At 39.6% G+C, this 23,705-nt stretch overlaps 1 protein-coding gene across 3 annotated transcripts in view; it reads left to right on the forward strand.

Annotated features, from left to right (window-relative positions):
• Positions 1–2,217: 2,217 nt before the first annotated feature.
• LOC108664788 (nephrin) overlaps positions 2,218–23,705 on the forward strand; it is a 65,275-nt gene continuing 43,787 nt past the window's right edge. For all 3 annotated transcript variants that reach the window (XM_018151475.2, XM_018151476.2, XM_047881805.1), the window contains exon 1: positions 2,218–3,803. In XM_018151475.2, the coding sequence (XP_018006964.1) occupies positions 3,737–3,803 (67 nt within the window). In that variant the 5' untranslated portion in view covers positions 2,218–3,736. The remainder of the gene's footprint in view (positions 3,804–23,705) is intronic.

The raw sequence follows: 23,705 nt of genomic DNA on the forward strand, positions 1-23,705 counted from the left end.
TATGGCTTGAATGGGATTTTCTGACACTTCTAAAATGCATTTGAATTGATATTTTAACTGCATAAATTCAGCGACATATAGCTTAATCGGTGCACTATAGCACATGCATGGTTAGCATTGCTTGGAAGTCTAGCTATATAAATAATCCACTTCATAAGTGAAATTTCAAATTTGTATCCGATAATGTTCAAATAATAATTATATCAAATCAGAAATATATAATTATATATTGCGGTTGCATGCTGCTTGTGGTGTTCGGAAGCAATTTCACTTGTTGCATACGGTACTGTAAATTTGTTTTAGTCATCACTTTAAATTTATTGGTGCATGCGTTGAATTTAACTCTGATCAAATTTTAAATACTCTTAAATTTTTAATTAATTTTAAGTCTTCCAGATATTTAAATCCTGAAAAAGTCTCTAGAAATTTTAAACGTTGTTTACCGTCCATCTAGTTTACCTTCTTTGAAATTTTAATGGAACTCTGCTTTCCTCTCCTCCAAGTCTGCATTGAATGACATTTTCCCTGGAGAGAAGTCGAGTTGGGTTGATTTGTGCTGTCAGAAAATACAGTAAATCATCGTAATGTTCCTTGAAACCAGGAAAAACAAATATTTTTTTATGGAGTGCAGCAATAAAGCAACAACTATACGCTTGGTCGTCATTTTTAAAGGATCGTCCAAATTTAAATAAAACGTATTCTAGAGCAAATTATGTTAGACGCATATAATAGTTGCACTGCCCATTTTGGATTGCGGGAGGATAAATAAATGATCTTCTTCTATTGACGGTTGATTTTAAACTGAGAAATAGAACTAATGTGGAATGCTTTTCTAGATTCTCAAACATCAATCGTTATCTGAAAAAACGTTATAGCTTTCGCTGTTCCGTCTTATCGATCACCGACTACAACGTTTGGAGTATTAATAGGTGGAAACATTTTATCCAATTTCTGACTGATTTCCCTCACGAATTATTGTACCCTCGAAAAAATGCCTGCAAACAACTATTTCTCCTTCACTAAACTTCCTCGACCTTATATATCAGTTATGATTTGCACTTTGTCTTTGTCTGAAACATGATGAAATGCATCAGAAGCTTCTGGAATTCATTATTGAACTCAACAATTCGTAAATAATTACTGCGCTAAGTTTCTGCGGTTTTTTAATAAATTTTAACTTCTATGCCAGTAGTTCAGTCCACCTAACCAACTTAGATTACAATCATTGTTTCTTTTTCGTCGTCGTGATCATTTCATTTCCTAGCCAATTGGAGGTGAAAATATAACAAAGATACCATATGCAGTTTTCCTAGTCAGTAGCCTAGTGTCTTTCCTATGCAGATGATTCTCATTCAAGAAATATCGTCAGATGTTATACTAACATAGTTGCACGTGAACTCCTCACTCAGTTGATGAACTATCTGTGATCGGCTCGAAACCTATAAAGTTCCACCACCAACAAAACAGTTCCAACAATGGCCACTCCATTAACGTCTACAGAGAAAAGTTCGGTCTCGGGGCCCTAACGTTCCTGAAATGCATTCTTGTCTGATCCTGATCTGCTTTTCTCAATGTGAGCGAGAACCGTGACTTAGCTTTGTAGAGAACGAAGATAGCTTCTGAACCGAATAAATCGAATTTAATTGTAAAAAGGCCATTAAAAATATCGTTCTTGGTTTATGATTTATTGCAGAAATCTTCACACGCATAACGATGAACATCTCTCTCTATACATGCTGATTAGCGGTATCGATTTCCTGTCATTAAATGTTGAAATGTTACCAGCATAAAAAGTGATACATGTTTAGTTCTTTACTTCAATACAGAAGTAAGAGTCTTTACGTGCTTGAGTGCGGTGATCCATCACAAATTGAACCCAGTGTTCGGCTCTAATGAACACATCACCGGAGCTTCATTATCAGGAGGAAGACGTTTTCCTATAACCTTTTAACAACGAAGAGAGGTTTTCGCAGAGATGGTGTCTGAAGTCATTCGGTGCAGCGAGGTTACTATGTTTAAAAAATGCATAGGAAAGAATTGAAACAACATATGCTGGCACGAGCAGGCTCTTGTAAGAAGCACTGTTATATGCAAGAAAAATGCAGCTAAGAGTGAAACACTGCGAGTGCGGCTACGGGGATAAAATATTAACGTCAGGAAAAGGGTTGAAGACCGCAGAGCGACCACGAGAGGACGCGCTGTGGCAAAGCATCAGCGACTTAGCGTCAGTGTTTCAGACGCTGTTGCGCGAGGCGGTAATGTGATGCTAGGGCGCTCTGGCTGTGTGGAGGTCGCGCTCAAGATTTTCTCACGGTGTTCCTATTCCATCTCAGCAGGACGCTATTGTCGCAGCATTGCTTACAGTCCATGACTACGAATACTGATTATGTGTCTATATTTGGCGTAGTAAAAGTGTTCTTCTTAAACTGAGCCTAACCAACCGAAACTTCGAAATTATTTAAGTGATTTTTGAAAAACGTTATACCTATTAGGTAATCACGTAGAATCAGGACTCACAAGTGTTGGGAGAAAAAAAGTTATTGCGTGTTAGGTAAAATAAAAAATCAAATTATTAATTTTAATTGTGCTCAACGACTCAACCGTTTGCTATATGAACATAGTTCATATTGTAACATATTACATTATAATTGAGAAACTTCTTGCGGTTCTTTTTAAAGTGGGAAGTCTTGTGTTTAAAAATTCAATAAATAACTGATCACAGTAATTCTTGTCAGCTCGTACAGCACTCTGTGTGTTGCATATTTCTCAACAGCATCGAGAAAACACACTCTCCAAGACACAGAGATTTGAAAGCGAATCTTAGCAATTTGGCTCATCAATAATAGCAGGTCAGTCAAGGGTGGCCGTTACGCGGTGCAGGGTAGAGGAAGAGACAACGGCTATTCAGCAGTGAATGTTGCTAGACAGGTGACCCTACGCCCGCTCTCCCACGGAGCCTTCCCGTGGCATCTCTTCACCGCATCTTCAGTCGTCACCGTGCGCATCCTTTGACCTCGCGCGCTAGGTTCACCGCTGCAAGACTCGCATCTGCACAGCGGGTTGCTCACTCGCTCTACAGCCTGTATCTACTCGCTAGACTATACCTACACTAATGCTCGTCTTCAGTTGAAAAAAATGAGCAAGTTCTCACGTACAACGGAGTGATTTCTATGCTCAACGAACACGTGCTACATCATCTACATGCTGTGGTAGTACGAGTGCACAAGTGCAAACGTGCGTGTAATTTCTTCTGTTTCATTAAAATTAATTATTAATGTTGCGAAAGACACGTTGTACGCCAACTTATTGTGAGGCTCTTCAGGAACTTTGATTGGTGACAGAATCAGTTGACAAGTTAATTGCAACTGAAGTGATATTGCTTCACAGCTTTGAAGCTCCAATTTCTGGCGTGTCAAGTTTTAGTTGTAGTTTGTCTGGTAGTCTAGCCTACGCGCTGGAATCATATACGTCTTTGGCGCACATCGCCGAAGTGTCTCTTTAATACGACATTTGAAGCTGCAGCTACACTCCTGCTGCCGCTGCTCTTAACAACATGCACATCTAATCCTCCTCTTCATCGCGCAATATTGTTGTAAGAAACGTTATTCAGCATTAGCACGTGAGGACGACAGCAACAGCTGCATAGCGCTGACGTGTGCGCAGCGCTAGGTTCCTGGCGTCAGCTGTGCAGCCTAACCATCTTCTACGCCCCTGCTAGAAGCACAATAAATCCATCATGCCCCAAGTTTTGGTCAACCAGCGACTGCTCTTCGTATTCGCAATTTTCGCTCTGCTTGTTGAAGGTGAGAGTCTTCTAACTTGGTCCAAATAAGAATTACTGCTGCAATTTCTAGGAGTTTTGAACTAGGGCTTCTGAAAACTTTTAACTTCCGGTGATTGGGAAGACGCGAATCCTGATCCCGACTAAGTTGACGAATGCAGTTCGAAGTTCGTTCCAAACTTGGTTGCAAATGTGTGCCTACGTCATGCCACCTTACCTCATTTGAATACAGTGAGAAGGATAGATGGGAGACGAGCGTGGAAAACTAATCAACTTCTTATAAAATACCTACACTATTTACATTTACTACTTGTTATTACTAATTAATTTTTTGAAATTATGAATTCGCGACAAACGCAATTCTCAGCGTCCAAATTTGTTAGAATTTAGAAATTGTTAATGTATCTATAGCTATCTATGAGTATTATTGTTATTAGCTCCACTTATACGAGCTATATATTAACAGATGATTTTTTTAACCGGTGATCTATTGCAATACACATATTTAAAAATTTTCTTTCTTGCTCTCTTCAATTCGTATTTACAATTCGTTCGTTGTTTCGCTGTCGTTTCTTACCTGCTCCTCTGAATTCGTTCTCTCTTTTCGGTGTATCCATTTGACCATTTCCATCTGCTGAACAGAATGTGTGTGTTGTCGGTGTCGGTTGCCTTCTGTTATGACTTGTTCAGACTTTTTCGGGCTGTGGAGCGGAAATGCGCTGCGAGAATGCAATGTGCGGTCCGGGGCTGTTAGTGAACCGAATGCTTTGAATGAACCTGATTTTTTAACTTAATTATGGTACTCTATAATAATATTAATATTAATTGAAGAGATTGTAACATATTGTAATAAACAATTGTGGAAAACAGCCGTGATGCTCTAATTGCCGATTCCTGATTTAATTGAATATTTACGTAAACACGTTTTATATTAATGGGTCACGACGTAAATTAAGGTAAAGAGATGAATTAATTAATTTCCTTGAGCTATAACGTTTTGGTGCAGATGCTGTTCTTTACAATAATAATTCCATTAATTTTCCTTTAAATTATCCAACTCTTTTGAGTTATTTTAAAGTATAGCCTGTAAATCGAGTCTAGCTCCGTGTGTACGGTGGTGGTGGTGGTGGGGGTCGTACATGTGCGTGTGTTACAAATTGGAAACGGAGAGATCGATGCGCAAATCATGTAAATCATGATTCGGCTACTCACGAACTAGCGATGCATTGTTATTGTAGAGTCCAATCAATATTTGAATGGATTTTGATGGGCAATTGGAGTTATTCAACTAAGAACGTTTGATTTAGAGCTTTCACTTGCGTTTACAGCGTCTATTTGTTGCAGAAACTCTTAAGTAAATACTCTTGGTATTAGATTACGATGCAAGATTGTAAATACTTTGATTCGCAGTAGGAAGTTGATCGTTAGAACGAGTCTCCATCTCAATTTGATTGGATGATGGTCAGCCACAGGAAGCAGTTTCAGCTCTAACCGCTCACGTGCCGCCTATGGCCCATGGTCACCACAAATTGCCGTAGTTTGGTTCACTGGGCCGTCCATATCGGTCTCCGATGTCGTGCAACCAAAGTTCCCAGGCCTCTGCAGTCGTTTGAGTTACAGCCTAAATTGTTCCATTCTAGTCCATTTCTTCTTAATGCTTTCATAAAAACGGTTCGAACTTTTGTCATGCTTACATTTGGTGACCGACCACTTCAAATGATGGATCCTTACCAAAGATAGAGAAATTCTTCAACGAACTACCACTACCGCCTGTCCCAAAGGGACATAATTTCTTCGTCCCAAACCGCGAAATTTGACAGTTCCCATAGGAAGATTCATGCATTCAATTTACTCGTTTCTGGAAGCAGTTCTATCTTGTTGATCATACCTCGCTGAGATCAATGGCAGCCATGAGCGTCAGACGAGCAGTGAGATTGAAACTAGAATTGGACTGGTTTCCTATGAATATTATTTGGCTGTTTTTAAGATGGTACTGATCAATATAAACGCTTCATACTGGTATTCGTCATATATTAAAGGCTGTATTGAGACAATTCCTAATCAAGATCATTGGAAAGGTGATATTCATCGAGGACACTGCACAGAATTATTTACGATGCATAAAAACTGGGCTGAGTCCAGGTGCAACCGACAGAAGTTGTAACTTCTTTCGGTCCATCACCTCAGACCGCAAGCCCAATCAGCTTGGGTTTTCGCTGCGAGTGCGTACGCTGCTACAATGTTTTTTTTTTTACATTTATGGCGCTGAGTATCTTGCTCGCTGGCAGGCCACCGGTTTGCTACCGGCCATAACATATGCATGGCGCAGGCGTCGGTCGGTAGGCATAGTGTCAGGGCTTAGAAGTTCTGCTGAACAGATGCGCTGCGGCAAGCGTGTACTGTTGGTATTGGCCCCGGCTTTCCGTCTCCATCTTTATTATCGAAAAAGGTGTAAAGAAAATGTACCGCATTTTTTAATCAAAACCTATTACATTCAATATCTGTCGAGTGTCAAATCTATGAAAATTTTGTATAGATACTCATATGCCAGAAATTGCAACCCCGTGCAAGGTGTTTAATAATAATTCAGAATTTAAGGCAAGATTAATGATTAACGCGCACATGACAAACGTACAACTTTAACGTAGCACATATATAATACCTCCTGCCGTGTGTCCAATCTTTCCTCTTTACCTCGAGTTATTTACATAGGAGTGAGTGCCTAAAGTTATTTGAAGGCAATGACACTGCCTTTGGTAACAAGCTTGGACATTTGTTAAAATCACCTTCTCATACTTGTAATATTGAAATTGCTTGTCTGTTGAATGATACGGAAATTACTTGCCTGTTGAATTCTCTCTCGTTCGAGTTAACTGCTGTAATAAGGACGAGACATTGTATTGTAGTACCTATAGACTTTTTTCAACATTCATTGGAATGCCAGGTAGGTAATATCCTTCGGACAATTAGTCGCGAACGATCATCAAGTATTCCATTTCAAATAGTCTACACACATCATTGAACTCTCATTGCCAGCCGTCTATTGTTGTTGTTGTATTTCTTTTTGCTATTACAAAGAGCGGACCCCATTATTTTCGGAGCAGCAATATTAGCAACATACCTTCCACAATAGCAGGAGTATATCAGTAGCAATGGTAGCAGTATAGCAGCAGCAATTGCAGGAGTATATCAGTAGCAATGGTAGCAGTATAGCAGCAGCAATTGCAACAGTATAACAGCAGCAATAGTGGCAGTATATATAGCAGTGCGATGTATGCGCGCCAGGCAGGTTTTATCTTGGAATGTGGATGACATCCTCAATTACCGATGAGGTACAGGTTTTAAAAATAAACCTAATCGATTGTAAAGTTTCTCACGGGCCCCTAAACGACTAATAACCAATTAGATCTGAAAGCTTTTAGCGCTAAATCAGAAAAAGAATTTAATGCACTTTAAACCTCATATGATGCGTAGTTTAATGTTATTGCGCCGCCTATGATGAGAAAAAATTCATTAAGACTAAGAAAGTTTTATTTCTGTTAATGTCCAATTTCATCGTTCAGTAGAGCTCACGTTGTTTAGCTTCTCTGATGAGTTGTTATGAAAAATGTTGTTTTGGCATTTAATTCAAACATGCGGTTTAAGACTTTCTGTTTCACGAGTCCACCATGACCTGTTAAAATACGACGTACTTGCGGGCATTCCCGCACAATGCGATCATCAAAAACAGAATTTTTGGGCTAATTACCGCTTTCTACTTAATGATAAATTCACAAAATCATGCAGATTTTAAATGCAGCATATGCATTGGTCTTGTCAATCATGAAGGTTAGAATAATTCATGGTCATCATGACTCACGGTCAGCGCATTAAGGTGTCACCAATTCTCGTCCCGATTCTCGATTTTCCGATGTGAATAACAAATTAGTCGATGGTTCGGGTTGCATTTCAACTGACACCATTTAAATCTAACCCTCTGGGAATTCACACCCCCTTCCGATATGCAACATGAATTAGCTATGAGACTCAAGTTTTTCTCGGGTGTTTATTAGGATAATATAATTCACACATCTATAACATTGTCCATTGCTAAAACTGGGAATTAGTCGGACGGTAAAAGATTAGAGATCGGACGACACAGTGACATCCCCTACGGCTCCGGGGACACGTGAAGGGAGCGAATGAACCACTTTATTTGTCTCTTAATACACTGATGAAAAAAATTATTAATGCATTTTATGAACTCTGTTCCGCTCAATGTGCTGGTAAATCTGGGGATACATGCTCACAGTTTATGAGATGCTGTAGGGAATAATGTATGGAATTGCAAGGAACCTCAATGTATGAATGGTAATTTTCAGAAATTTTTGGAGACTGAAATTTAGAAAAGTTTCTTCGCTCTCTTTTCTGAATAATTTGTTCACGTTTTCAGACCATTTTCGATTATTAACACCGGCGCGTTTATTTGGTTTGGTTGCATTGGAGAAGTTCCATGTTTTGATTTCTAATTCTAATCTAACGCAGAACTATTTTGTTATTCTGTTTGAATAGAAGAAGAATAATATAGCATTGACAGCGTTGGAGATTAGGCCGTTAAGCCTGTCGCCCATTCTGAACATCGCAGAATTTTTGCAGCTTTTCGCAGGTTTCGAACACGTTATTCGGTGCTCCAATGTTCACTGCTTGAACAGCCGGCTACATAAGCCGATTTCCACTGAACTTTTCACAGTTTTCTGCTGGTATCGAACCCACAACTCATTTCTCCAATTTTGGTGCTATGAACTTGAACCACTCTACCAACCTGCCGCCAAGTCAGTTTCTTCTCTTCCATTGTGTGGACGCTCGTCAACATTAGAATCCATTCGAAGTTGTTAATATAATTCAGTATTAAATTTCACGCGTACGATGCGAGATGCTGTTGTAAGTGCATCGACACGCCTCAGCGTCTTATGATGACTCCGAGATACGGCTATGTGCACCAGGTTCACATTTGATACGCCCTGGGGGGCTACTGGCCTGCTCCCGTCCTGCTCTCGCCCTGCTCCTGGCCTCCCCTTCCGTCCTGCTCCCATTCAGCTCCCGTTCTGCTGCACCTGCAGCTGTGTCATGCTGGTGTCTTGCTATTATTCCGGAATTTCATGCTGATGCCTGGCTGTTATGCTGATGCAGGGCTGTCATGCTGACGTCGAGCAGTCATGCTTGTGCCGAAGTTGGTAGACAGGTGCTGGAATGCCAGGCTGTTAACGGGACGGCATGCTGGTGCGTGGATTATTTTGCCATGATTCAGTTTAACATTTAATTCTGTTTCGTATGGAAAAACTTTCGTCAACGCAAGTCTCAACACCTATGACGCCATAAATTAAGTCCCAGAGTGGCTCATTTTTCCATTTCAGTACAGTTTTCGATATTTTTTCTCATCTCAGCAGCGGTGAGAATGGCAGACGTAATATTACCAACAATAACGATTACTGGTCGCTGATATTGCAATAAATTATGTTTATACACAGTTTTAGTGTTTCAAAAATCGCCTATTTTTCAACTTAGCGATTGCACAGTTTTCATTTTTCTAAGATGGCCACTTGGTTTGATGATTATCTTCCTTCACATAATTCTTTTTATAAATAGTGAGTTCAATGAAAAATTAAGCGTGATGAAAAAGTGTTCAGCTTAAAATTCAGTTACTCGAGAAGTTTTATGTTGCCTATCAAACAATAAGTACACTCGCTAACTAATATTCTTGCTGTCCAGCAGTGAAAACTCCTGCAATGACCGAGGCTCCGACCTTTAGTACGAAAATAAATACAAGGTCCGACTCGCCAACGCAATCTGCATTTTGCAAAGGTTTATTAAAAAGGATTACTCAGTAAACGAATGAGTCCAACATACACCCCGGAATACGGCGTTCTGTTGCAATCATCAGCCGTTTTGCCAGGCGATGATGCTCAACGTAAACAAATTCTCGTTTGCTGGAGGCAAGAATTTCACTCTAGCTTCCTGTTGCAGTAGTAGCTGCTAATTTGTTAGGTCTCTCGAGTACCGAAAACTCGAAATTCAATCTAAACGCTGGCAAAACTAAAGCGTTCTTTTACGCCATTGAGCTTGCGTCCGGCGCTCGAAATGCTAAACGTAATACTGTGTAGAAGAAGGATGGTCGGGGTGATTGTGCCGCGCATGCGAGTCTCCCTTGAAAACATCATATTTGGTGGCGTGCGCCGAGGCCTCTCGGTGAGCTATTGCTCTATTTCTCCAAGTTAGTTAATCTACTAAGGCTTGATTTATAGCCTGATCATGGCGGCCTAACTTGTGCCATTGAAAATTTGTGCGACCGAAATTTTGGAGCGCCCGAATTGGCGCTTGCCTTACTTTACTAAGCGTTTGTGGGTTTTATTTCTCGGTACTTGTGCTATTTACTGATTTGTTTTCATGGATTTATTATAGAGAACTGGAAAGTTCATTGTTCATTTGCAGTGTATGATTTAAGAAGGCGCAGGCGAAAGGTTTACAAGACGCTCATCGATGCTACCGAGCGTTGACTCGGTAACACCATTGAATTTTGGAGGGTGAATTTTTTGATAGTTGACGAATTATAGATTCTTTAAATTGTCCTCACTTGAAATGCATGAAGCATTGACTTGATTGAAGTCAATTTCAGCCTTGAGTTCAGTTTTTTTATTCTAATCTTCGGTCGTAATGTTGCCAACCAGATCAAAATTCAGACAGAATTCATATACTATCTTAAAGCACATTGTTTGTAGTTTCCTGTTAACATCAAGATCATCAGATACACATTTGTGATATCGCATTGAACGCAGATAATAGCTGGGGCTAATCGACTGCGCTGGGAGTCGTCTCATCCGCTCCTCTAAAAACGATTTTCTCGATTGATTTTCATTAATGTAATAGAAATGTATAGATGGATAGTAAAAAAGGTTGTCCAATTACTTGCAGTCAAGCAAAACTTGGCTCCCACTTCACAACGATTTCATTGTTCAAAATGGAATGCAGCCTCAAGTTGGTAGACAAAAATTTTGCCTGCTTGTGACTAGAAATGAGCTTCGAAATTCAACGACGCAGCGACCATAGCCCAACGCAACTTATGCTAACCGTGCCTGTACGAGTAACATAGTACGGTGAAACTTGTTACAACTTCAACAGCCTGAGTAATCCTTCGTTTCCTGCTTTGCCTCTTCAAGTCGCTAATTATTCTAAGACGCGTTACCGACCTCTGCTCAGGTTGACACAGGCTCTGCACGACCAAGCTTGGGAACTCGGAGTTCACTTTATTCCTTGGTCTACCACGAACGGACCACTCAATGACGAAATAGTAAATTGTAGAAAATTTTGTGTTATAATTTTTTGTTACACTTACAGTTACGTTCGTAGTTCATAGAAGTTTCAGTATTTCATTTCTTGAATGTCGCTAATTTTGTTAAATTTGTGAAATAATAAATTTATTATTTTTTCTCACTTCGTGATTATTTGAGTTCATTTAATGGTAACGATATTTAATAAAATAAAGCTGTCCGCGGGATCTGACCGTTTACGTCGTTCAAGTTTTTCAGTTATTTACTTCAATCAAGCACACATGAGGGGCACATATTTACGCATAGAAAATGTCATATGCTTGAAGTTTGAGGTTTTTTTGTGGTAAACTTAAACTAAATAATTAAAATTAAATTAACTTAATATTCAGAGCAATAAACACATGTCGTGGGTTTGTGCGCATAGGCTATATTTTGATTATCGAACAATTGAACTGCATTCGGTTCCGCGAGAACTAAGTTAATTCTGTGTGCAGTATGTATAGTACGAAGATTTGACTCAACATGTATCGTGTTACTTAACTAATAAAATTATACTTGAATAATTTATTCAATAAAGTTTTTGAAAAAAAATAAAAGTTAAACTCTTAAAAATCAGATAACGCTAAAGGAAAAGATTTTGTTCGATCAAATATTGTCTGTCTCGCTCGTGAGCGGATCTTCTGGATGCGTGAAGCTGATATAACGAGTTGCATCCACAGCACTTGACTCTCTGAGCTGTCGAGCGTTACCGCGATATTGGCGTAATTGATAGTCTGTCAAGCGTAGCGTTTTTGTGCGGGTCGAGTGAGAGTGGAGTTCTTTTGTAGACATTGCTTCAGGGGATGATTGTGGACCAGGTACATGATTTATGTATATCTGTTGTAGCTGGTCGGTGCGATATGGCGTATGTTTCACGGATTGGGAAACTGAAATCTTGTGATCTCAGGTACAGAAGTACACCTGTTGTATCATCTAAAACACGAACAGTGAACTTGGAAGTGCATCGTTTGAATGTGGCAAATGCGGAGTTGTGCTGCGTAATACTTTATTGAGGATAACCTCTCCAGTAGGACGATCTAGTCGTGAGCAGCGTAAAGCGGCGCTAGGTAAAGGTGAGAGATGTGATAGCGAGCGTTGGCTCCGGCGTCTTTGTGTGTTGCGACGCTCTGTGTCGAGCCTCGCATCTCCCGCGGCTCTTGCGCTTCCGCTGCAACTCGTGAGACCGCTTTACCGACGCTGCTGCCCTGCTGCTGCTGTCCTGATGCTACTGATTCTGCTGTCCTGCTGCTACTGATGCTGATGGCCTGATGCTACTGATTCTATGTCCTACTGCTACTGATGCTGATGCTGATGTCGATGGCCTGATGCTACTGATTCTGCTGTTCTACTGCTATTGCTACTGATGCTGATGCCGATGGCCTGATGCTACTGATTCGGCTGTCCTACTGCTACTGATGCTGATGCCAATGGCCTGATGCTACTGATTCGGCTGTCCTACTGCTACTGATGCTGATGCCAATGGCCTGATGCTACTGATTCTCTTGTCCTAGCTACTGCTGCTGCCCCTACTGTTTTGTCCTGATATTACCGCTGCTGCTTGCCTGATGTTGTCATGTTGCTCCTGATGCTGCTGGCGCTGATGCTCCTGATGCTGGTTGCCATGCCGCTGCTGTCGTGCTGGTGATGTTTTGCTCCTGATGTTATTATGTTATAATTGATATTGATGATGATATCCTTGCGCTGCTTCAACGATAGTATCTAAAGATGTTGTATCTTACAGTCGACCGTCCGCTACGTGTTTGTTACCACCATTACTGACCTGCCGCTATTCCCATCTGTTCAGCTGTTATCGCTGTCTGTTCGTAGCTGTAACGATGCTGATGTTTTCCTGCAGGTTATAACCTTTATTGTTTACAGCCACAATCGTTACTTTCTGTTTTGTTTACCCCGGATTGTGAACGGTTATGTTGCAGTACATAGTACTGAAAAGTAATAGCTACTATTTTAACTACGACTCTCATTTTGATTTTGATTATCTAATTCTGGTGATGATATTACTGAATCATGTTGTAGATACTGGATGCAGATAAAAATAATAAGCAAAAGCCTCTAACTTACCATTGAATTTACAAGATATTAAAAGCATAATTGAAGCAGTGAATTGTAAGTTAAAATATTTAAATTAATTCGGTTTTTGCGACTGCTTCTTATTCTTAGTTGTGCCTATACTAATGTTTATAAAAACCGGATGATTTGTGAAATAAACATATAAGAAAGGGAATAAATAATTTAAAAAAATATATGAATGTTTTAGCCAATCAAAAACTTCCACGCTGTGGAGAAAACTTCATCGTTCCTGGGGGTATATTTCTTTCTCACGTGGACGTTCATTTCTGACGTTGCTTTTATGTTATGTTTTCATAATCATTTTGCCAATCAGGAACCTGAAGAACGTGACTCTGGTCAGTAGAACCCTACAGGAATCTTACGTTGAATTGAAATAACGTCAGTTAAACGTTGTTTTAACATAATCAACTTTATATTTTCGTTTAGTAAACGAAACCAACTCGTTATCAAAGTTGTTTCGACGGAATCATTTCGTCATCAACGTTGTTCCAAAGAATCTCGTTCGTGATCAATGTTGTTTAAACTCAAAGTTGCTAGTAATCAAAGTTGCTTCAACTTAACTAACTTTTACTTGATGTTGTTTTAACGCAACCAACTCCTCATCAACGTTGTTTCAACGCAACCAACTCCTCATCAACGTTGTTTCAACAAAACCAACTTGTTATCAACGTTTTTTCGACGGCATTTGCTTGAATATACGGATTTTTGTTCTGCTCGTAGAGCTGTGAGGCTCTCCCACGCCTCGCACAAACAGTCCGGCTTGATGGCCGCCACCGATGTTTGCTTAAACATCCCCGGCTGAAGATAATGCCACTTGTCTTGCCTTTTCATTGGTGCCAGAACTATTGTGCATGCCCACTGCCTGGGCGTTTTTTTTTTATTCTCAAAACCAGGATTTAACGCCGCTGGTTTTGTATTTCAGGTGAGTTTGTGAAAGGCAAAATTTAAAATTAGCCGCCATGGATTTGATTATTTAATTAGGCGAGAGCTTTGAGCTGGGTGGCGGAGATGAAATTATTGTTTAATTACGTAAGTGTGAAGCGCTGAATCTCTTTTGGGTTAAAGTGAAAAGCTACTCGTAAGTTAAAGGATTAAATGTTGCTAATTGTATACCGTAGCCTCATTCTTTTCATGATACTGTCTAACTTTAATATATATTCTTCGTTTTGAATGAGCAACTGTCTGTAGTGGTTGTGCGACGCTTCGCTGATGATATCGTGTTTAAAGTACTAACAAATTCCTTTACTCCGCATTCCATGTGGGATGAAATTTCAGTGCTACATTTATGTTTATTAGAAGGTTTCTGAAATTACTGTTTTAATTTATAGCTAATTTGCTATTAAAACTGAACTGATGGAATTTGGCACTTGTAATGACAGTCTCTTTCACGGCGCCTAGAATTATGCTACTCAATGCACCGTTGCCGCGTTATAAAATAGCTGCTAAGACTCCCTGTTGCTCACTCATCACAAAAGCTTGCGTGTAATCTCAAGACGAGCTAAAGGAACGGATGTCAAAGCCATTCATTTGGCTGTCCTGTAGCCGTTTCTTAAGTCGTCATTTGCCAATATGATTTCGATTGCAGCGGGAGGCTGCGCGTCACAATTCATATTGCTAGGCAACTGTGGCCCAGGCCATCGTATCAAGAATGACTTTATACTCACCTGCTCCAATACAGAGCTGATGAAAGCGTAGTAGCAGTAGCACTCAATGTACATAGATAAACATATAGTTAGCAGTAGCAAAGCAGCAACAGAGCAGCAAATAGGAGGCACAGTCGAGCAGCAGACTAGCAATAGTACAGCAGCAACAGAGCAGCAACAGAGCAGCAGCAGAGCAGCCACAGTGCAGCAGCTGGGGGCACAGTGAGCAGCAGAGCAGCAGCAGCAGCAGCAGGGCACCGCGGCAGCACCGGATGCAGAGTTGCCCCCGGCGCTGCTCGGTTGTGGTTAGGTCCTCCGCCTCGCCATATGATGGGGAGCGCCGCAGGTTACTGATGCTGCGGGTGCTGGTGCGTCCTGGTGCTGGTGCGGCCTGAAAAGCACCCGGGGAAGGTGCTTGTACACAGGGACAGCAGTGGCGGCCAGTACGACTGTCAAATATTAACAGCCATTATTTATCGTGCTGCCCGCCTCATCGTTAAACGCTATTGGCTTCAGAACAATCCATTAACCCTTTACATGAAGCTAGTATAATAATAATTAGTCGAAGTTACTCTCAGAGAAAGTAGTGAGTCATATTGTCCAAATAGTAACAATGTTTCTGGACCTAACACTGATACGCCCTTTTTACGGCCCTTCTTGAGGTTAGGATGACCCACAGGGGAACAAAAATTGCATTGTTATTTGGAAAAATTCTTACTCGTGTTTCGGAGTGTAGTATTTCAACGTTATATTGGCCGCCACTAGTGACCTCGTATACAGGCAGTAGGCACGGAGGTTGAGGGCAGATGCTCTCCAGCGCGCTGGAATACGTCGTGTTTCTTGCGCCGGTCGCTGCCTTCGCCTCCCATAATTTGCAGAATAATCCCGGCTGCTCAGTCAAATTGAGCATCAGATTGATCGCCCGCGGCTAAACTTACTCATTTGCATTGGCTGCAGGTCATTCTGGATGTAGCTCTGCAATTTAGTTCTTACGGTAGCAATAGAGAGAACGAGATAAATTTGGTACCTTATTTTACCATTGTTGCTCTGGTGGAAAACGATTGACTAGCACTTCCATTATGGTGGCTGCTGTGCTGTGCAACCATTTTTCGCTCCTTAAAAATCACAAACTACTCGATTCCGTTCCCTACCTTATTTGCCTTGAATTCATGAATTGGTGGACATAATTTACGGCAGGTTATCATTTATTAATATCCACTGTACTAATTGAATTTCAAACTAAGTTTGCAGATGAGCTTGAAAAATCTAATGTATTGCATGTATTTCTAATTAGGGCTTCCAAAGCCATCTTATTAAACGGTGGTAATTTACCAGTCGTTGACTGTTAACACTGGTACTTAACTATTTGTCGGATAGCACTGACTACGGTAATTGTATCCCTAGCCTAAGGGTTGGGCCAGTACGACTAGTTCTATACATATATAGATGCGCATCGCATGGTTCAAGGTGTCTCTGTTGCATTTGCAATTCCTGAAAACTACGGACGGAAAAATTCTTTGAATATGAAGTTAGATTTCATGATAATTTTTTATTAGTCTGCATAAAATCTGTACTCGTAATCTCGTATTTTTCTATGAATTAAACTTGAGAAATGGTTCTTGAGTTTATTTTTAGAGTAAACTTCAATTTTTCAAACAAATTTATGTTTTGATTATCCTATGAATGTCATAATTTTTCCATTTGATCACTGGGCGTGTTAGGCGTAGTGGTCCTACGACGATATTCGTATGCTACTCGTAGGAGTCGCACAACACGCAGGACTCACAACACGCGGGACACAAGCAACACGCAAGACTCGTACAACACGCAAGACTCGTACAACACGCATGACTCTTACAACACGCAAGACTCGTACAACACGCAAGACTCGTACAACACGCAGGACTCATACAACACGCAAGACTCATACAACACGCAAGACTCGTACAACACGCAAGACTCGTACAACAAGCAGGACTCGTACAACACGCTGGGCCCATGCAACACGCAAGACTCATATACAACACGCAAGACTCGCCGAAGTGTGGGAAACTTGCTGCTCTTGTTGCTGTTGTCGCAGCAGACGCGCTAACCGGTTAGTGTGAGTGCCCATCAATGAAGAAGATCATGCTCTGGCCAAGACGTTTGATGTGTCCGGATGATACAGCGCCATAATCTCGGTTATCTGCCTACTCGGAAATCATGGCCGGATTATTTTGGTGCCGACGTCGAGTGTCCTGATTGTCACTGCTAAAGAGGCTAAGAATTTCCACTGAGTCTTTTCCTTGAAATAGTTCGGCATGCGTTCTGGTAGCATTTCATAGAGACCGGGTGTCAATATTATTTTATTTTTTAAATCTATAGCTTCTAAGTTGGGTACGTAAATTCGTTTTCTTTTTTCTATCGAATGATATCACTCTAAGGTAAATTTAATATTTATTTATACATATCAACTAAGTCATTATTTGAAATTTAGTTATTATTTGATTGGAATAAACCTTTCAATCCTGTTTAATGGATCCTTCCTGTTGTAATCAAATATATTAAATTTTAGAAAGGGGAAGTATATAGGCAGGCATAATACTTTAATTTCTAAGAACAGTACGTCTATTGAGGAGATGTCAGCTATATGCAAATGAGACTCAAACTTATATCGTATTCGCAATGCTGAAGATCCTGAACAAGAGGTATCTTATTTTTGTCTTGTCTAAGATCCGGAACAAATGGTGTCTACAACTGGTTACATCCCGTTACAAATATGAATTTTATGTTCATCGTATTTCTCCATCATAAAGCCTGTACTAAATTGGAACAGTTCTTGACATCTTCACCTCAAGACAGACTGGCGTGTCGCACGGACTCGTGAGCGAATGCATGCTCATGCCGCGGCCGCATATTGTACGCCGCGGCATCTGCAGATCGAGTCATCCGAAACGAGTCCAGCTTTTGTGTCTTACTTGGCAAATTTCGGCAATCTTTCATGCCAGTTCTGAGCCCCTATGATTTATAGGTTATTCGTTATACATGGAAACGGTTATTTATAATGCAGAGTGTCTGTCTTCTGAGCTCAGAAAGAACTGATCTCACTGTCTCAAGTGCGTGTTTTTTCAGTTTGGTTGCAGCGCAGGGACATAGACTAACTTCGTTTGTGATGGAAGACATTGAATTAGAATTGAAACTTTGTAGGTCCCGTCTAGTTGACTTCCCAAATTGAGGTCTCCTGTGTTCTAAGAGTGTTAACGAACTCTAATCCTATTTCATTCGCTACTTGATAAAAAATTATTATAATCCTTGTAATTCGATTTGAAATGTTTGAGTGCTAATTACCACTGCGTAGTTTTTTTTTTAATATATTTTTTCATACGATTAAAGAATTTATGTTAATTGTACTTGCAACTGCCGTTTCTATCAAAATAGAAAATACAATAATTGATACAATAACAGTGAAAAATGTTACCTCCTTATTTTATGCACGCGCCGTAAATATCTATATCATTTCTTTCCGCACATATTGGATGTGCTAATGATTATTAGTGCTGAATGATTATTTTTATGGTCTGCTGTTCAAAATATTATTAGCCGCTTGGGGTATTCAAAGAGCATAAATAGAACTCAATTTTATTAGCAACCTGATAAACAGTGAAATTTTTACCACTGCATGCATGTGTGTTCTGTATACCTTCAACGGGCCAGCAAACAAGGGTAAAGGTTATTTATATACAAAGGCTATTTATTATTTATGCCTTTATTCAAATTCATTCGTATACCCTCAGTAACGTTACGTTAAGAACCACACACGCTCGTACCTATGCCTGAAATGTCTTGTATAAATATCTTTGCGGTCATAATTCAATTGGCAATTCTAATCTTGATCTTTTTCGCAAAAGTAGAATATTTGTAATCTGCATGGGAGCTTTCACATATACGCTGGAAAGTTTCATTTCTTGTTTTCTGACTTCGAGAAGAACATTCTTCGTTTTAATCACGTGTGTTCACCCTGCTGCCGAGATATGATGGCGGTCAATTTGCGCGCAGTTACTCGGAAGCGCCAATTTGAAGTTGCACGGTGAAGAAGCGATGAGAAACGTGCAAGCTGAACTAAAGGAGTTTTTTTTAGCAAATCTGCGATTGCAGCCGAGTTTCTTCTAGGCGATTGTAATTATTGAAGACACTTTTCTTTGTAAACTGGAGAAGTTTATCTCATATTAATACTGATAAAATGAGTGATTTTTTGAGTGTGTAATGTTTTAAAAGTATCTCAGTCCCACGCATGAGTGCGGTGAATCCTGCCAATATCTTACGAGTAGAAGTGTGTAGTAGTTTATTTTCTTCCGTTTTAGAAAGTCATTTCCTGCTACAATTAATGAATACTTATCTACGGTGTTGGTTTCTGATGGTTTTTTGAAATTTTAATTTGGTTTGTATCGCCCCAGTCTCTTGAAGGATGACTGTATTTACGACGAAGCAACTCGTATTGCAAATTACACTAAGGCTTTTGCATGCAAGAAATGAATACGTACCATATAAAGATCGGCAGGGTTTCGAGGTAAAGATGAAACTACACCTTATTTTAGTTATCGAACGATTTGCTGACTTTAGAAATAGGCATAGAAGTCGTTTAATTGGTACAAAATATTTTTCGCTTTGTACTGTCTGTGAATAGCGAATGTCATCGCTCTAAAAATTTACAATCAACATCTTTCTGTGCACTCGCCGCGGAGCTAACGCTACCAGCATCTTCCTTCACTCCTCGAGTCTCCATTTTGATTAGACGCAGTTTCATCGTACCGAATATTACATAGACAAAGCACGATAACGCAACGGCTGAAACGCAGATAATGAATCTAAATTCATGATCATTAATATGTAGTTTAATTTCTATATTTTTTCGCTAGTCGATTATGGTCAAAAACATGGAACGGTAATCATTTTACCTTAGTTACTCGGACTCGATATTTTCGATTCCCTATTGGCTTTGATCTGAAAGTTTTGTATCAGTTCACAAACGGCAGCATCCCCTGTGATTCTGCTCGTGTAAATCATTTAAATATTCGTAATAATAGTGTTCTCAGGGAGCCGTAATGCGGGGGGTTCTCCAATCGCCTAATGCACGACACGCGTTCGTGTTTCCCTCAGGCTCCGCAGTTCGCACTAGAATTAATTTTGAAATCGAGAGCGTATGTTTGTGCAAATTTGTAACGAGGTGTAGTAATGAGTCTGAAATGGATGACATTGAATTTCTTTTGCAATGTCACTTGAGGATCAAACGTATATGGATTTTTTACTTTATTTAAGATTGTTCTTCTGCGAATACGTATTCCATTAGTTAACTATGTTATGTATTGTTTGCAAAATCTTACTAATTTTAATTGATTCCGTGATTTTTTCCATTGCAATTAAAAGAAACTGACTGAGCAATCTTTAAATTTATTTATTTACGTAGAGTAAAATTTACCGCTGCAATTTGATGGTATCGGTTTTTGAATGCGTTTCTATTCATTCGGTCTAACGTTTGTAATTTTATTTTTTTAATGACGTTTTTCTAGACTTGATAGATTATAAGTGGAAATAAAGTAAAACTATGGCATCATGCAGCACCAAATCTTGACCTGCCATCTTGACTCAGTACCTTCAAGACTGGGATTTCTGTGTTATATAAACTCGCAGGACTTGGCTCAGTTCATTAATTTAACCGGCCAGTGACACGCGTCGCACTGCACACTGGTATTGTCTCTTCACTGCATGCATTTAGCATTCATGCAGATGCATTTAGGAGCTCCCTCGCTGCATGCATTTAGCATTCATGCAGATGCATTTANTATGAAGACATGGAGGTATTCCTCCCTGCATTCAGTTTGCATTCATGCAGATGCAGACGTTGCGGATCGTCCGCACTGCAGCTTGAGATTCAAGGCGCCTCGCGTTCAAGGCGCTACGAGAACAAAGAACAATTCCATTGCATATAAGAAATTCACGAACAATCATTCCAAAAACTATCAAAACCAATCGACTGGAGTCTACTTGTGGAGGTTCAAATTGGTGGACTTTAACCTCTAATTTATTGCACGTAGTCGTATCGTGTATTTAAGTTCGTTTTGCTCCCCCGAGGTATAATGTTATCGAATTTAACAAAAATGTAACGCTTTTTATTCTGAAGCTAAGAATTTTATCGCTTGCATAATGCCTGTAAAAATTCTCTTTTGAAACGGAGGAATTTATCAAGGGAATTTGATAAGATTTATTGATAAGAGTTGCTGTTAAACATCAATTGAACAGCGGAAACTATACATTAAAAATGTTAGAAATATCTGTCACTGGTATTTTGAGATTTATTGCGTCATATCCAGTTGAGTTTAACTTGATTTTTTTCTAGAAACATCTTTAAATGTTTCATTCTAGCATTCACAGAGCGGAATCCAATTTACATTTACTATATTGGTTATCTGTGTGTATTTTTATCTTGCTGGACCAAGCGTTTGATGGAAACTTATTACGATCAAGTTGAATTAATTTGAAAGATAATCGTTTGCAGCTTGAGATCGATTAAATGCATCGAATAAATGAACGAATAAATGCAGCTTAAAAACGAATGCATTTTTAAAGTTTGTCAAAAAATAAATTCAGATTCAGATCTATTGCACTGTACACGAGGTGTGAGTTTTTGTTTATATCAATTATAGTTATTAATTCTATGAGATTGTTTATGGTTATGTGAAGCTTTATTTGATAATCGTTCAAATCACCAAACTATTCGCCTTTCGTTGGTGCAGGGCCAAATTTTGTAAACCGGGTAATTCTTCAACATGATCATTCACATTGGAAGCACCATGCAATACTGATCGTATTTGATACTCGTTTGATTTTAAATACCTATGTATTAACGTATAAAAATATGTACTTAAATATGTCTCAACGTATGTATTGGTATTAATATGTATTGGTGATGAGCTGATTTGACGAAGTCTATTACCGCTAAATATTTGTACGCCATTTAAAATTCTGTGTAGCTACTGGTCCACATTCAGATTCTTACGTTCGCTGTTAAAGCATATATCGAATAGATACAGACTGATAATTCTCGAACCGCACTTGCACGAACTGTCCATTCCTGAAATTTATTGCCCGAAAACAAAAAGCTGGTGTGGAAAACTGCGACTTTTTGGTACATTTGCGGAGCAAGTGTTGTTGTTTGGTGTCCACGTCGAGGCAACTCTCGAGAATTCTCCTACAAGTCGTAATTTAATTGTTGGTCTTTAGACAACAATTGATGCAATGTCTTCTATTTTTCAAGAGATGCAATACTATCTGTTGAATACTTTAGACTGAGATATAATTCTATATTCGGAGTTTTTATGCAGCCGTAATGCCATTTCAAACAATTTCGCTTTCAAGTTTATAAAAATTGGTCCATTCTGTGCCGGTAATATTGTTTGCTGAAGAAACGCCTGGCATGGCAGACGTGCGAATAAATTTGTAAAGTTGTGAGAGTTTGTCGAAAAATAAATATGGTTCAACAGATTGATTTCTGTTGAGAAATATTCAATTAAAGATATATGGTGGTTTATTGAGTTTGGCAATATTATTTGGGGTAATTTAAGATCAATTGCAAATAAGATCGTACTTCCATAAACAATTATATTGTGTGATTCTTTCATCATGAATCACAGATATTCATCAATCGTTCAACTTCAAAAACGTCTCTAATAATTTTAGACTCCAAATTTTGTAAACTTGCTGCAATTTCGAACAAAATAACGTTTTCAACCCCTGCTTGATGTATTGACTAATCAGTTAGCAGAAGAAAAAATTCTAAATTGAACGAATCTTCTGAATTTGTTTTATATTTTTGCTCGAAAAAACCTGCAATGAGCTGCTATGGACCACCAATCCATTCGTTCCTTTTGAGAGAGTGGCACCCTAAAAATCACCATCACGGTACAATAGTACATTTCCACGAGAAATCCCCCTGAAGCAGTGAACTCGAACATTTGTTAAAAGGTTGTAGGAAGCGTTTAGTGACTGTCAGTGATCCGTTGTAGGAGCGTTTGAGGCGCGTGTGGGCTTGTCTAAGCCGAACGAATAAAGGAGATGGCCTACTAGCTGCTAGAGGGACACTCGCTCCAGTCCTGCGGCCACCGTGCTGCGGCGGCTTACGTGGATACGTGCGAGGCTGTGGACGGATACGTGCGAGGCTGTGGACGGATACGTGCGAGGCTGTGGACGGATACGTGCGAGGCTGTGGACGGATACGTGCGAGGCTGCGGGCGGTGTCGTGCTAAGAACCGCTTTGCATGTATGCGAATATTCACATTCTAAATTTTCATCCACATTGCATGCCTAGATTTATTTCGATGATGGTCAATAATTTATTGAGTTTGACTATGACAATTCAAACATTCATGTGGTATCGCTCAGTCAATCAAGCACGTGAGTTATTGCAGTCGTTCATATTTTTTTTTTTGCTGCAAGACCAATAGCTGCAAACCAGGAAATTCATGAACATAATCAGTGTCGCCGCACCCAAAATATTCATCCACATTACACACCGGCGGATAACCTCTGTCCGATCTGACATATTTCCTGCAGCTGATTACGCAGCTGCTACACGCCAACGTGCTACGTCTGCTCTCTACTCGTGCTGTGGTTATAGGAAAGTGGGTCGCTATTAGGACAAAATTTACATTGCATTCGTGATTACCTCCTAGATGCGATGTCTCATTAACGTTTCGGCTAGTTGAGTTTTAAAGAGATTGTGTTATGGAAATAAATGTATTTGTTTTTACTGTCGAGCATATGATTACACAAGTCGTTATGTCTTGAAATATCTAAAATAAATGTTTTAGTTTTCTA

This window comes from Hyalella azteca, unplaced genomic scaffold (genome assembly GCF_000764305.2).
Source record: "Hyalella azteca isolate HAZT.00-mixed unplaced genomic scaffold, Hazt_2.0.2 contig8859, whole genome shotgun sequence".
Classification (NCBI taxonomy): Eukaryota; Metazoa; Arthropoda; class Malacostraca; order Amphipoda; family Hyalellidae; genus Hyalella; species Hyalella azteca.